The sequence below is a fragment of the Ochotona princeps genome, chromosome 9, assembly GCF_030435755.1.
Source record: "Ochotona princeps isolate mOchPri1 chromosome 9, mOchPri1.hap1, whole genome shotgun sequence".
Lineage (NCBI taxonomy): Eukaryota > Metazoa > Chordata > Mammalia > Lagomorpha > Ochotonidae > Ochotona > Ochotona princeps.
In genome coordinates this window covers 55,594,016-55,610,718 of record NC_080840.1, presented here as the reverse complement: position 1 = coordinate 55,610,718, position 16,703 = coordinate 55,594,016, and the positions used below count along the sequence as shown (strand labels likewise).

The 16,703-nt window shown below is 43.1% G+C and overlaps 1 protein-coding gene across 6 annotated transcripts in view; it reads left to right on the top strand.

The window, feature by feature from the left end:
* Positions 1–16,703, top strand: part of NCOA2 (nuclear receptor coactivator 2) — a 279,142-nt gene that overhangs the window by 198,954 nt on the left and 63,485 nt on the right. For all 6 annotated transcript variants that reach the window (XM_004588032.3, XM_058668721.1, XM_036498445.2 and 3 more), the window contains one exon: positions 13,222–13,325. In XM_004588032.3, coding sequence (XP_004588089.2) covers positions 13,222–13,325 — 104 coding nt within the window. The remainder of the gene's footprint in view (positions 1–13,221; positions 13,326–16,703) is intronic.

The window sequence follows — 16,703 nt, the reverse complement described above, 5'->3', positions numbered from 1 at the left end:
TTAGGAAACCCTATATGCAGGCAAATATTTTTCTTGGCAGTGTAGAGTTGACAGCCGCCACTTTTTAAATCACTGTGAAGCCCAGTATCCATTGTTGCAATTAAAAATAAAAAGGAAAAAAAAAAAACATACATTTTAGAAAAGCAGATCTGAGGTGGTATTGAGTTCTTAAGAGAAGCAGGTGAATTGTAAATGACACGAGTGCAGCATCATCCTCTCGTCTAGACTTGAAGTCTGCAGAGAGGCTACCCTCTGCTCGCTCTTCTCACTCTGTAAGCTGGGCCTGCCAGCTGCCATATCCATCAGCTCTCACCACTCATCGGCCTCACCTAGAAGCCATCACCTGGCAGACAGGCTTTTCAAAAACAGGTTCCTTGGATTCAGGCTGTCCAACTGTCTTTGTCTTGAGGCTAAACTTGTTATTTCAGATTGCCATTGGATAGAACTTCTCTGAAATCTTGATGATAAAATGGTATAATCCATGAAGCAATTAGAAGCTTACATAGGAAAAATAAGATTGAAAGTAAAAAGTGTTTTATGAAAATTTTATTCTTTGAATGGTTGTAAAATGCTGAAGCGTCACAGTTTTATAGCTTATATATATAACACAAAACTGGTTTTAAGCCAATTTTTATCAATTTGATACAAAAGTAACTTAATTTACTTTTTCATATTTATAATTAGGTTCTGGGTTTTAATGTGTTCCATAACTTGTTTGGAGGATCATAGTTACACTTCTGAGAATTTTTCTTTTTGGCTTATACATCAGGTAGTAGTGGTATTCAGTGTATGTCTTTCTGTTGTGCCTTGAAGTTTCCCATGACTTCTATTGGGAGTTAAGTGTTATGTTTTAAAGAAGAAAGTTGTTCTGATGCCTTGCAGGTGGATTTGACTGTTAAATACTCTGTGTTTGTCAGCACATAACCCAAATGTAATCTATCTACTACATTACTAAACCACTGGGGGGGAGGGGTGTCACAGTTTCCCTCACACCACCACCCCCACCACTTATGAAATTTATAGGAGAACTACACTTAAAGAGAGGATTTAGCTGTAGAAATGGTAGTTACCATATGAAATTGAGGAACGTTTGTAAATGTCAGATGTTTGCCTTTGTTAATTTCCTATCCATCTCAACATGCAAATTGTGGCCCTCTGTTGTTCACAAATCCACCTGGCTCTGAAGCAGGCTTGTGCCAGCAGTAGTTTCTAAGGCCCTCACAATCTCCAGCGTCCTTTCTAAGTAAAGCTGACGCTTGTTTTCAGTTCCCTGCCGCTTTAAATACTTGTAGAAGCTAGGTTGGTGATTCAATGCCACTCCCACTTTGCATTAGAGAGAATTCATGCTTTTAGGACTTTAAAGGGTCACTTTAAAGATTTATTTAAATCTATTCCTATTCTCACTATGAAAAACTATAACTATTGAATGTACTTTCAACAGGAATTTTTTCTAGAATGTTCTTTGAATTTAGGTTACCATGATGACAATAAACTTACTATTTCAGAAAATTGTAAGTCTCTACTTTGGGATTCTTTCTCAGATGCCTCTGGGATTTTCTTTTCATCTACTGTTTTTACCTAATATCTTACTGTTAATAGGGTAATTGTTCTTCACACACACACACAGTTTGGGTTTGCCTATTGGAAATTCACAAATAAAACCTGGATTTTCAGGCCTGGCATGATAGCCTGATAGCTAAATGTCCTTGCCTTGCACATGCTAAGATCCCACATAGGCGCCGGTTCTGATCCCAACTGTTCCACTTCCTATCCATTTCCCTGCTTGTAGTCTGGGAAAGCAGTCAAGTAGGTTCAAAGTCTTGGGACCCTGCACCCACGTCGAAGACCTGGAAGAAGCTCCTGGCTCCTGGCTTTGGATCAGTATAGCTCTGGCTGTTGTGGCAGTGTGGGGAGTGAACGGTGGATGAGAGATCTTTCTCTCTATATCTCCTTCTTTCTGTAAATCTGACATTCCAATAAAAATAAATAAATTTTTTTAAAAACTGGTTTTTCTCTTACATAAGCAAGCTTAGCTCCAAAAAAAAATTGTAGAAGTAGCCTATTCACATACTTGGCCTTTATTACAAGTCACTTCCTTTGTTTTACCAAGCTTAATTTCACTTGGTACAAACATATTGAGATGTCATTCCCAGGTGACAGCCATTTTCTGGATTTAAAAGGCCTGATGATATCCATAGAGAAGCTGGATGATTTCTGGCAGCTTTGCCCGCTTGCGGCAACTTGCCCTGCACAATCAGAAAGATCTTGCAGATTCCGAGTTCATAAGACCCGGGATCGGTGATAAGGGGTTGAAGAGGGACAGGATGTGAATGTGGATGGTGTCAATTCAAGTCCTAGTTGCTCCTCTGCCAGTGTACCTGGGAAGGCAGCCAGTGATGATTCAAGTAGCTGGTCCTTTGCCACTCAAGTCAGAGATTTAGATGACTGTTGTCATTTCAGGAGTGAACCAGCAAATAAAAGATAATTTTTTCTCTGTCTCTCACTCCGACCTTCACTCTTTTTCCCTCACTCCCTCCCTTCCTCCCTCTCCATCACTGGACCTCTGCTTTTCAAATAAATACTTGCAAAAAACCAAAACTGTTCCAAGCATTTGAATAGAAGAGATTAAATATCTGTCTTTTTGCGATAAAATGATTCTTTGTGCTATTTCATCCTCAAAATTTCTTATTCTAAACTTCTAGAGTTACATACTTTTCTCCCCATCCTTTCTTTCCAAACTCCTGGAGGATAAAACCTCGTTCTTTTCTTTTGTATAAATATTTTAATCCTTTCAGGGTATATTATTTGTGTGTGTGTGAACTGTTAGTCTTATTCCTATACATGGTGCCTAACATGTTAAAAACTATGCTGAATGTAAAACAGACAGAAAAGCAGCAATAAGACAAAAACCAATGGAAGTTGCAAAATCACAAGGTACAATAAACTGTGGCTCTATTAATTATTCAAAGTGGCTAAATGTGTTTAAAACTAGACCTGCTCTCATATAGCCACTTTCTTTTTTCTTCCGGAAGTGTTCTAGGTATTAACCTAGCTTTGGCCTTAGTTATCAAGTTACGGAATTGATGTGGATTGAACTGATTTCTTAGCTGTTGGAGATTCTGCCTATGAAAGATTTCAGTGGTGTCAGCTGGTAGAATTTTCTGGAAATGACCTGTCACCTGCTGTGTGACCTGAAGCAGGTGCCCTGGACCCTGGTCCTTTCTAGTTCTGTCCATGAGTTCTTACCTTGTTCATGCACTCTCCTTACAGCCACTTCCTTTGTTCTGTTGAATTCTAATGCCCTTGGTCCCCAAGGAACCTGCCCTCCCTGCCCTTCAGTCCCAGGCTGGGTGCTCCATATATCTGTGCAGACTTCTCATGCTGTTAGCAGTGCCTTGGTTTTCTCTACTAGCATGATATGATTTAGCGTAATTTAATGTTTCACGTCTCTAAATTGGATGATTCTATACTCTGTTATCAGCTTTTTGCATTAGGTATTTTAAATTGGGAACACCTGCTTTTCAGAAAGCACGCCAGTGAGATCCTCCCATGATTGCTCAAGCAAAGGCTAGAATGAGGAAACTGGGAATAGACAGTGGCAAGCCTGATGAAGCTGGGAATATTACCTCCCTGTGGTGTTGTTAGTATCGCAGCACGGGAGGAGAACTATGTACACCGACTTGTTGTACAGTTTCCAATGAGTGACATCGGATCCTGGGTCTCTAGAGAGAGGCTGCAAGGAGAAGATACCCAGGTGGTAGAAAAACATGGGGAAAGTAAAGCAATCCGGTCTCAGAAGTGGAAGGTGCGAGCACATCAGAGAGCAGGATGCCTATCCATGAGAAGGAGGACTGTGAGCTGTAGAAAAATGACCCAGAGGAACAAAGGAAGCCCAGGTTGCCTCTCTGTGCCCCAGGAGGCACCCTTCCAGGTCAGCACTGTTGGGGTGACATGCAGGCCTGTGCACGAAGCCTTAGGGTTTAGTGGAAGTAAGGGTTGGTGAGCTGAGCAGGTGGGAGGATGGTGAGAGCAGGGCTAAGGTCCCTCCCTCTGCCCTTCTTCCCTGCACACTGTATGCCTTCGTGGCTTCAGCTCGACTTCAGTGTACAGAGGAAGACAAGAGCCCTGCACACCCTTCCGCATACACTCTCTAGGCATGCTCCTCGGCTCAGGCAGAGCCTTTTCTTAGAAAGAGGCCAAGGCGTCTCCCAGCACACTCTGTGGGAGGGACAAGAAGGCCAATAAAGCTCTCTTCTGTACTGGATCTCAAGGCAGATGTCACAGTTTTAGAACTCCCCCTGGGTAGGTTTATTTTCTTAAGAGCTATGAGTAGCTGGGGAAATCCCAGGGGCTGATCAAAATTTTCACAATGCCCAAACTTTTTTATGAAGCAGATTGCAGCCTCCTGATGAGAATCTCGATTGATTAAGTTGATTTGGTTTTGGATTTTTAGGGTTTTCCCCCCCCCCTCATCTTTCAGGTGTGGCAGAAGGCCCTTGGTGATCTTTTTCCCTCCCAAATATTCTCTCACCCCCCCCCCCACCGTGGTCTGACCGCTGTGTGAGCAAACCTGGTGCCCTTAGCACAAGTGGTCCTTTTGTCTCACCCTGTCTCTGCCTAGTACTCGGGTTCCGACAATCCGAGTCTTAAACCTTCACCATGTTAAGTATACTGTAAGGCTCTTGGAGGAGGCACTTGTGATATTTTGATTCTGGCTAAACTAAATTGATTTCAGCTCCAGCTGTGAGACTATTCGGCATTAATACAACATTATTGAGCACCCACTATGTGCCAGGCATTGAATGAAAAGGCATTTCTCCCAGCCCAGGAGCCAACAGTGCAGTGAAAGGGGCAGCTAGGGAAACAGATCCTTTTAAACCCCCACGGTGAGTGGAGTGTTATGACAATGGTAGGCACCGGGCATCGAAGAGACCCAGCAGGGGCCCAGCGTAATTGAAATGAGCTTTCCGGATCTTAAAAGAGAAGGGGTGGAAGGGCATCTTTGCCAGCTGAGCAGTCTGGGGGAGTGATTGAAGTCTTGACATAGCATAAAGCGTTGGAGTGGTCATGGCAGTGTTGAGGTGTGGAGTAGAAAAGTAGGGAGATGCTGCTAACCAAGATGATAATGTGGAAGATAACGTTTATACTAATTATAGCAAAGCCTTTTGGGGGATTTAAGAAAGAACTTTTTAAATGTGATTACCATATTTTAGCTTATTTGTCAGAATGTTGTTAAGTAGTCCTACAGTGTGATGTTGGCCTTGAGTTAGCAAATGTATTTAAAAGAAAGAAAACACTTGTATAGCTAGCTGAATCTTTTGCGAGGCTACAGTAGTGAGTGCTGACTCCCCATTTCTTCTGCACCCACTGATTTTTTTTGTTTGTTTTATTTTGTTTTGCTGCTGTCATCTAGTCTCAGTCTTGCCTTTCAGCCTTCCAAACAAATTATGATTCCTCCATTTTCTTCTTCATCCAACTCCTTATGCCTTCACTAGCTGCACTGCATGAATTAGAATGTCTTCAGAAACAGCCGTGTTCCTGTTGTGTTTCACACTCATCTCCCCATCACTGTGCAAGGTGCAGCGGAGGCACACAGCCATATGGCACTGGTTGCCTTGGTTTCTTCACTGGTACCACCTTGGAAGCCATGTCTCCAAAGCTTCTTTCAGTGTCTGTATGGTTCACCATGGGCCTGGGCGGATTGTTTTCTTGTTCGTGATGAACTTTCAAATAGGAGTTCCCGCTGAGAATTTTGATTATGTGAAAGAGAGATTTTGGACGAATTTACGTAGTCACGTGACTTACTCTGAAAAAATGATCCGCTGTCCATTTTACCTTTCACAGTGTGAACTGTGTGCATGGCTGACAGCAGGATGAGTGATAGTGAGCTCTTGTGAACAGGAGTATGTTCTTGAGCAACTTACACCCTAAGTCAACTCTGGTTAATTCATTTCCAAAGTAGGGCTTACGGGTCTGCAACTTGCAACGTGTATGCTGGTTCTGGTTAAGCTGTCCTGTATTAATACGGATGAAAATGAAACCAAGTATGTTGCTTTCTCCGAAACGGAGTGTGAGAGGGGTTTTGCTGGGTGGAGATGGCCTTGAGATTAGTTAATTCTGCTGTTTCTCCAAGCTGAAGGGAAATCATGATATGTTAACGAGAAGCTCAATGTCAGAGAGATGGGGAGGCAACTTGGAGCCTAGGTTCCTCCCACTACTAAAGAAAGTGCAGCTGCGAGTTTTTAATATGCACGGCAGGAGGTTTCAGCAGCTTGATGATATATAGTGCATTAATGTTGAAAAGATAAACACATTTGGAGAGCACAGGAAGGGCCCTGTGTTTTTATGTTAGCAGAATGCTTCCTAATGAATAAGAATGTGCTGCTGGCTTCACAGAGCCATATGGCTGCTCTTCTAATTTTAGTTGGGTGCAGATGCATAATTCTGTCGGTTTTACCTTCTAGAACCTTTGAGATGTGGCATAACTTTTCCTGTAATATTGACTCTATAACGCTTGACCAGAAGCTGCCTGTGTGTGTTTCAGAGGCCCCCTTGTCTCTGCGTGGCTCCTGTTGCTGCCGGACTTGCCAGTCACTTAACTGATCACTCCCGCTCTGCAATGCCAGGAAAGTCAGGACTTGCCGAAGGATTCCCAGCCGAGTCCTAAAATTTGTTGTGGAAGGGATGGGATTTGTGTTTGAAACCAATCCACTGAAAAATTGATAAGATTTCTGGATGAGTGATTTTACTCATTTTGAAATAGTAGCATTAATTATTCAGCCTGCCCAAAGCACCAGGTTCTGTTTCAGTTAAAGACCCTAATGTGTTAAATAAATAAGACCGTCTCAAGTGCAAGCACCTATCTTCATTTCTTGACCAAACCTAACATTAACATGATTGGTCTTGCATCTCAAAAATGTGCAAACAGACAGTGCCAGAATGTCTCTGCACGTGAATATGTTCTGTGAGCTATCTCTAACCTGATTTTACAGGGTGAGTGATATTTAGATTCTGACTTTCTAATGACAGATTTAATTTCCACAGTCTATACAGACAATTCTCCAGGAAAAAGTGGCATCTTCTTCCCTGGTGACGGTACTGTGCTGTCCTCATATCAGGCAGTCATCAAATGGTATTTAGTTCTCTTAGAAATCAGCAGTGGTTGCCACTGCCGCCCCTGGAGTTGGGACAGTTATGTGGGTGGCCCTGGAGCCTCGACGGCCAACCCTGAGAAGAGAGTCCTGTGTTTGCTGACAGTCTGGCGGCAGAACCTTTGAGTGTGTGTCATAATTTTAAAATATCTAGTTCTACTTTTCTTAAGATACATTAATTTTTGCCAGAATCAGTTTATGATCTGTTGCCGTCCTCAACAGAAAAGTTCACTTTCAAATATATGTTTGTACATTGCCAATGATAAAGAACAGTTTAATCCAGCTGCCTCAAAAAGTATGTTTTTCATTGCATTCTAAAATCAGTTCTGTTTCAAAGATTGAATGCTTCGCTGTTCACCTTTCCTTTTGTTCTGAGAGCACACATGAATAATAATTACTTATGGAAAAAAACATATGGAATATAATACTAATGACTTTCTCCCAGTTTGTGGCATGACTCATCTTAACATAGTCCCTGAAGAGCTGGGGTTTTGTTCTCTGCTTTTAAACTGGAGATCTAATTAATGGGTATTGGATTTCTGGAGTGCAGGCAAATGGATGAGGGCCCCCGGGAGGGGGTGGTTCTGGGGCAGCTAGCTACTGGGGAAGCAAAGGGTGGGCCAGGAGCAGGGCTGCAGCTCTGGGCCGTCCCCGCAGTCAGGGCCCTGCACATGCGTGCATAATGCTACTCTGAGAAAGATGATGGCTGGGATTTCTGAAATCTTTCAGAACTAAGGAAGAGAGGCAGGGGAGTTGTCATTGTTGTTGCTGTGTTTTGGTGTCATTGTCTGAAGTTTTATTCTTTCCTTTAAAAAGAGTAACCCTGGTGGTTAAGGTGTAACGGGAAAGAATGAAGTCAGGTCTTATGGAGCAAGCTCTTCCTAAGCTCTGAAAATTCAGTTTCACCCTCTCTTTCTCTGAGTCTAGAGTTCCATCTGTAATAAAGAGATTTCCTAAGGTTTTGGATCCTGTGAAGCTGCCAGACTAGCTTTCAACTGTTGAATTTCCTAAAGGATATTTTTGTGGCAGAATATATTTTTATGGTTAATGAATGCAAAATTTAGAACGTTAAATATAGCTTGTGACCACTATGAAAGCTGCCTAATTTAAGAATATTAAATAGTGTGTTTTAGTGTAGTAATGCTGTACTTACAGAAGTAGAAATGTATCTAAAGATGTAAGCTTATTTATATCTGAGCCATAAAAATACCGGGATATATACAGTTAACGTGCTGGTGCAGCCCAGAGGAGGCCTGCTCTTGTTCTCCGCCGTTCCCTGCCCTTCGTCCACCTGCTCCCTGCTTCCCCTTCTTCCTGTCTCAGAGCTCAACTCACATGGACCAGAGGTGGAAATTACTGAAAAGTGCCCAAATGACATAAATTCAGAGCCGGTTAACTTGCAAACACATTGGTAAAGCCATATTTCTGAGAAGTTTCTATCGCTTCATTATTGATTTTTTCTTTTTAATATTGAGAAGTATTCAAAGCACAAATTCAATAGAGAGTTGAATAAATGACAGAGTAGCTAGAAAATACATTTATTCCACACATTCTTATGAGGACAGGAGCGAAAAACCCTGAATTCTTTATTCTGTGTCTCATTTATTTTCATCGTGTGTGGTGGAAATTTCCCATTGCTTTATCACATGTAAATAACACTTATGTAACTATGGCAGCACATTTTAGAAAGTTCTCTTACAGTTAATCTATAGACTTCTTTGGTGTTTTCTTACCAGTCACATGTGCCATTCATAGAATTTCAAATTGACCTTGAGAAGATTTTTTGTTTGTTTGTTTGGTTCTCATTTTCAGTAAGGTTAGGCAGACTTGCTGTCATTTACTCCTTCACATTGCTGCTCAAGGCCAGCCTGGGATTGCTGTGTGGCCGGGGCAGCCATGGTCTTCTGCTCCCATTCTACTGTCCATTTGAACCTCTGGCCAAACCCAGCCCAGTTATCCTGCAACCTTTTTCTCTTCTTTAAATTCCAAAGTGGTTGCTTGCATGTTGGTACTTGTTCTCTGTCCCTTGGGTCTGGGGTAGTCAGGTCGCCCTCTTGGCTGAAGCGGGAGCTCTCTGCTGACAGGGTTGCTCATATGGCTTCCACCTGCTGCAGCCCTGGCTGCACTGGAGGACAGAGCTTGAGCTCAGCTCAGTGGCACTGTTCTGCCACCTCATGTGGACTCACATAGCTCGCTCATCCTCTGCCACTGCTGGTGGTGGCTGCCTTCTTGTTTTGAAGATTTATGTTTGAAAATTGGAAACCAGCTTTTTGGCCTAGCAGGTTAAGTTTGGGTCCCAGTTGCTCCCCTTCTGATCCTGCTAATGTGTCTGGGAAAGTAGTGAAAGATGGCCCAAGTACAAGGGCTCCTGCAATCACACGGGAGACCCAGAAGAAGCTCCTTTCTCCTGACTTTGACCCGACCCATCCCTGTCCACTGCTGCTATTTGGGGAGTGAACCAGAAAATTTCTCTCTCCCCTCTCTCTCTCACTTTCTCACTGTGTGTCTGTGTGCCCATCCTTCTCTCTGTCTAACACTGACTTTCAAATAAATCTTTTTTAAAGTCAATTAAATATTATAAAGAAAAACAACATGTTTTGCTATTACTGAAGAATTTTTCAGAGTGATCATTATTTTTATCCAGGCTGTCCAGTAGCGCTCCATACACCCATTCTCTGAGCTCTAAATAATCTCCAGTTTAAATCCCTGATTTCAGTTCCTCACCTTGCATGAGGAAGAAGAATGGGAATCCCCTCCCAGGAATCATGTCAGACTCTCCAGCTTAGAGGCCCTTGCAGTCTCCTAGCAGGTTCCCTGTGTAGCTTTTCACAGTCCCCCTCAGGAGGGCGCATTCCCCCTAGGTGCTGCCATTCTGTGCATATCCTGCTGCTCAGAGATTTCACTGATGGCACAGCATTATCCTGCTGGAAAGTCAGAAAGCAGAGGGAAGGCTGTGTCTTTATTTTCCTTAGGATATGACCCCATATTCTGGCACATTATTTGCCAAAGCACCAAAGGCAAAAAAAAAAAAAGAACATCTGCTTAGGAATACAGTATGAGCACATGAACCTGCAGCACCAGTTATGTGCATTCTGGCTGGTGAAACCCAGGGATCCTTAGGTCTAAGGCATGTGGGACCTCCACAGGACAAAGCTTTGTGGTGTCACGAGCCCCATGCACCTCTTAGGAGGCTTCTGGATGGGCAATCTGGATGCCGTCCTGAGGGAAATTGGGCATGGTCAATCCTTGAAGGATGTGAGCGAGTGACAGCTGATGGTGCAAGTCCTACCCTCCCCACCTGGTGGGTAGAAAAGTAAGCAGAACCTCAAGGGAAATCCAATCTTACAGAGTGAGAACTGGGGCAAATTTATGCAGGACACCCAAGGTTCTTTTTTTCAATGGGACCATATAAAATGTTGTCACTCACAGGTTGAGGATTAGCCAGTTGAGTCATTGCACTGACCCCAAAAAGAAATAAATCTTTAAAAAAAAAAAAAGGCAGAGAGAGACAGAGAGACATTAGGTAATAGCATCCAACCACATAGCTGGAATGCTGAGACATTCCATGCCTCAGGAAGGCTGACGCAGGGATTGAGGTGGGGCTAAGGCTGCAGGTAGAGCCAGCGTTAAAGAACTGACAGTGAAGAGCTGAGGCAGGAGGCAGCGAGTGAGGACTGACACAGTACAGTGCTGCGCAGAAGCTGCCGGCGGTGTCCTGTCCAGTTCTGGGCAGTCCCAAGTCCACACGTCTAAGGTGAGTCAGAAGTGGAGAAGCATGATTGTAACAGAGGATGTGGTCTGTTCATCTTGAGCTCTGCATGTGCCGTTAGAGAATCACTACAGGGCCCGGCGCAGTAGCCCAGCAGCTAAAGGCCTCTCCTTGCACACATCAGGATCCCATCCAGCTCCCTGCCTGTGGCCTGGGACAGCAGTTGAAGACGGCCCAAAGCCTTGGGACCCTGTACCCATGTGGGAGACCTGGAGGAAGTTCCTGGCTCCTGGCTTCAAATTGGCTCGGCTCCAAGCGTTGTGACCACTTGGAGAGTGAACCATCAGATGAAAGATCTTCCTCTCTGTCTCTCCAATAACAATAAATAAATCTTTTTTTAAAAATCACTGCAGTTGACACTTGGTGAGGAAGACTGATAAATCCAAATATTATGCACCAGTAGCCCAACACGATGGCTCAGTGGCTAAATCCTCACCTTGCACATGCCAGGATCCCATATGGGTGCTGGTTCCTGTCCCAGTTGCTCAACTTCCCCTCCAGTTTTCCTGCTATAACCTAGGAAAGCATCAGAGGATGGCCCAGACCACCCATGTGGGAAACCCAAGAAGCTCTTGGCTCCTGGCTTCAGATCAGCTCAGCTCTGGCTGTTGTAGCCATTTGGGGAGTGAACCAGTAGATGGAGGATTTTCCGTAAATATGCCTTTCAAAAAAAATAAGTAAATTTTTAAAAATATATATTGTTACAAATATATTGTAATTCACGAGGAGTGAGTTACGTGTGTAAGTAACTTGCTTGCTTTTAAGTTGTGTGTTACAGATTGTCCTGTCTACTCTTGTTAGTATCCGTCAGGTGCAGAACACAGATAAGTGATGCAAATCCCTAAGATCTGGGTGACTTGCTCAGTTGTCCTCCACTGAGTGACTGAGTTTGGACTTGAACCACATGCAAACAATACCAACGTACTTTGTGGAAGCACTTGGTCAAGAAAATGATGAACAAGAAAACCTGCAGAATTTCTGTTTTCTGACTTTCACAATACAAATTAGTCTCTACCTATTTACAAAATAACTGGATAAAATCTTTACAAAGTCATGAAACTAAATTGATTATGAGTACTAAATTGCTGCATAGCTCTCTTCTATGTGTGTAGATAATGACAGTGATAGCCTGCAGTATAGGCAGGGATGTAATTAATTGACGTACAGTAATTGCCATATTGCTTTGCACTGCTTTGTGGGGAGAAGTTGATATGTGTCCATTTTGCTTTAAAGTTTGTTAGTGTTCTTGAGACATCCAGTTTGCAAAAACATTGGTAAAGAGGCATCACTTAGGGCCAGCATTGTGGCACGGCACTTATCACCCTGGCATCCCAAATAAGGAGTAGGCTACCTGCTCTGCTTCTGATCCAGCTCCCTGCTAACGCACCTGAGAAAGAAGCAGAAAATGTCTCAAGTCCCCAGCCACCCAACTGGGAGACCTGAAGGAATTCCTTTTCCTGGCTTCATCATTGCCTAGCCCCAGCCACTGTGGCCTTTCGGGGAGAAAACCAGCCAATGGAAAACCTCTCCCTCAGACAAATAAAATAAATCTTTCCCCCACAAAAAAGTACATCCTTTTCTTCACTGAGCATTTTCACAAAACAGTCTCGTTCTGTGCTGGAGTGTCTCCCTGAGCTTTGTAAGCCGGAGAACGATGCACATTTGGCTCCAAGAGCGTGTTTTATGCCCCTTGTACTAGGTCAAAGAGCATCAAAATTCTCTGTTTTTGGATAGTTTGCTTCCTTCCTTCTGCTTTAGGTCTTTAAGCACCTTGAACAGGTTAGGGGCCAAATATTTCTTTAACTGAGTATAAGTGAAACAATAAAAGTCAAGGCAGACAAGGCAGGTCAAGGCAGGTCACGTGGGGACAGCCTTAGCGAGGGTGGACTCCTTGTACTGCTTTGAATGTGCACACTGTATCACTGCTTATGCTTCTCGGTTCTGAACAGCAGGCTCTCCTGTACCCTAGTTTAGGGAATCTCTTGAGTAGAAACTAATTGTGCCATCATATATAATGATTTTGTAATCTAGAAAAAAATCCTGTCAGGGATTATCGTGAAACCTCTAAACTCATTTTCTCAGCTGCCTGAAATGGCAAGGAGCCACAGGTTCCGGGCTAAGGCGTTAATGTCGGGCTCTGGTTCCAGCAGTCTCTCCCCTTCAGGGGCAGTGGGGATATACTCTCTTACAACCACATCCAGTCCCACAATAGATTCTGTAAATCATTACGATAAAAATATTCTGTGTCACTCTGTCCTTTGGAACAGCCCCGCCATTGAATTCCTTGTTTGTTTGTTGCAGAGAAAGCAGCAGCTGCCAACATAGATGAAGTGCAGAAGTCCGACGTGTCATCTACGGGGCAGGGCGTCATCGACAAGGATGCACTGGGGCCCATGATGCTGGAGGTAGCTAGCACACCCTCCCTCTCCTTTACAAACTCTGTCTGGCTTGATAGGCTTACACCTGATTTCAGGTGCATATGCCTGGAAGAGAATCCACAGTATGTGTGTATGCATCTGGGTCTGGTTCCTTCTTTCACCATGTGTGTGTCTGAAATCAACACTGTAGAGTTAAATGAACTAGATTAGAATACAGATCAACAGGCCTCGATTGCCAATTGAGAATATTCATTATCGAAAGTCATATTCACGAGTCACATCAAATTTCATGATGTTTTAGTTTGAACTGTTTCCTGGGCTTTCAAATTTTACATATAATGTGTGCACTTGCTAACATGTGTATACAGGCTAACATTTCAAGACTAAAGAGGGAATTAACGCTTTTTATTTATGGTACTACAACCTAGGCTGTTTGTCTTATAAAGATGAATGCATAGGTAACAAGCAAAAAGAACTGTTAAGATAAACCAAGGGTGATAGTGATTAGCGTCAACTGCCTGGGTCTTATTGACTTCAGAGGGCATTATGACAGTACTGTCTAAAATATGCGAAGTCCAGTTTTCCTGATTTACTAACTAGTATTATACACCAAAGGCTTTACTCTGTACCCAAATTAAAACTCAAAGGTTAGGCTGCAGTAAGATGAGGGGAAAGAAATGTTAGTGAATATGCACAACAGAGAAACCCTCAGACATAAGTGACGTCACCTCTGCTAGTAAGAAAAGGGATTGCTTGGCCACAAGTTCTGCGGCTTTTTTGTTGAGGAATCAGCTGGCTGCTGCTGCCACATGGAGAGAAGACATTAGGATTTTTTTTTTTTAAAGATTTATTTATTTTATTACAAAGCCAGATATACAGAGAGAGGAGAGACAGAGAGGAAGATCTTCCGTCCAATGATTCACTCCCCAAGTGAGCCACAACGGGTCGATGCGCGCCGATCCGAAGCTGGGAACCTGGAACCTCTTCCGGGTCTCCCACGCGGGTGCAGGGTCCCAATGCATTGGGCCGTCCTCAACTGCTTTCCCAGGCCACAAGCAGGGAGCTGGATGGCAAGTGGAGCTGCCGGGATTAGAACCGGCGCCCATATGGGATACCAGGGCGTTCAAGGTGAGGACTTTAGCCACTAGGCCACGCCGCCGGGCCCCGACATTAGGATTTTTGAACCAGACATAGCCAAATGTCTTTCCACCTCACTGTCTGCCCCCCAACCTCCCGCTTTTTTTTTTTCTTTTTTCATTTCAAATGTAAGATGACTTTTATTATTAGGAAAACCTCATGCTGGTTCTGTAAAACTCCAGCCACTGAGTGGGAGTGGAGAGAGAACGCGGAAAACATACAAGGATCAGCTGACCCTGTCTTTGTATTTAGAAATGATGAAGTGCATTCCCTGGGCCAGACCTGCAGCCCGAAGTGATAGCCCTTGTTTACCTTCTCTGAAATCACTTGCTCAAGAGCATCCAATCCCTACTTCTAGGGAAAAATGCAAAAACATACTTAATCTGATTTTCCTAGTGAACAAGGAAGTGGAAGACCAGGGAGTGCTGCTTCCCGCTTTGTTCTTAGAAGCAGATAATGAATAGTACAGCAGGTGCACTGGGCGGAAGAATTCCATGAAACTGAGTGGGTAACTCCCTCTGGAAAGAGTTTTTAATTGTAAACAAAACATTCATTTGGAAACTGTGATAGTCAAAGCTATCTCACTAGGACAGTGCCCATGTATCTAAGGGTTGGGGGAATTGTAGTGGAAACTCTTGCAAAGACTTTGGTTTTCTAAACAGTACTCAGAGTTACCACAAGGCTGATTCAAACCCTTTGAGAGGAAGCTCATCAATTTTAAAAATCAGATTGATGATTGTCAGTGACTCTGATCTCATGAAACAAAACCAGCATTTTGCTGTTTCAAAATAGTCTTCTGAGAATTCAGTGAGTTGAGCAACCACCTATGTATCAGGACTTGAGTGCCAAGTATGCCAAAGAGGTAATGCTTAACCCTTGTGACTAATGGTTTGAATTTAGATCTGTATCCCTGTTTACATGTAGTCATTTAAACTGAGCAAACATGTTCTTGTGGAGCTGCTCCTGGGCACAGATGCACACTCATGCTTACATCATCGCCTGGTGGTTGCTAGGCAGCAAAACCAAATGTCGGCTCTTTTCATCAGAGAATATCATGGTGAGCTTTAAGAAAACACAGTTCTGTGAGATGAAACAATTCATCTTTCAGTTTTACTGTGCCACAAACCAGACTTTGTACCAGACTGTTTACTTTTTATGAAGCAATAGAAAGCACCACACACTTTCAGAGTGACCTAAGATGATGTACTTGTAAAATTTTCTGTCAAATGTGGGTCTATAGCAGGGAGTTTCAGAAGGATATTCGGCATGTAACTAACTGACACCTTCGTGTCTCCTCTGCTTGTGCACACACTTGCACATGGTCTGTAAGAGTTGGAGTCATTTCGCTGTGGGAAGCATTGATGTGTCATCTTGCTTAGACCTGCATGTATGTTATACATTTGGGAAAACCTGGTAATATCCAAGGAAAGCTTAAAACTAGGTGTTAAACTAAAAAGTAGGTGTTACTTCAAAACCTTTCACCACTGCCTTATGTGTACTCCTCATTTTTAATTCATTTTGTTTTATTTATTTTAAAAATAAGATGGAGTTGGGCTCGGCAGCGTGGCCTAGTGGCTAAGGTCCTCGCCTTGATCCCATATGGCTGCTGGTTCTAATCCCGGCAGCTCCACTTCCTCTCTATCTCTCCTCCTCTCAGTATATCTGACTTTGTAATAAAAATAAAATAAATCTTTAAAAAAAATAAATAAAAATAAAAATAAGATGGAATCTATTCTAAGATATTTCACAAACTAGAAACTTGTTAAACAGTAACTTTATTATTAATGAAAAGACAAATTAGGGGGAAAAGTAAACACTTTAGCCCTCATTCCTATCCACTTCCATGAGTATATCCATGCAGCATTCACATTAAAGAAGTACTATAGAGAAATTAATTGCATTTGTTGGCTAGATCAAGTGACCATGACCTGAAGTATGGCTCATCAATGTCAAGCCTTTTTCTGTTCCTGATCACCCACCTGTCCTTAAGACAAAAGTTCTGACAATCAAGGGTCAAAAGAGAAATGAGTGGTAAAGATGAGGCATTCACTGAACCCCAGGTCTTCCTTGCCAGTACACCCACAGTGGCAGATAGACTTGGCAGGATATTGATGGAGAACATGGCTGCTCAGTAGCCAAAAGCGTGAGCGTGGGGACCAGCCCATGTAGATTCCTGTCCAGCTCTGCCACTATTGTAACATCTTGGGTCACTTGCCCTTGTTGAGCCTCAATTTTTTTTTCCTCTGTGAATTGGGAAAAATGCACCAT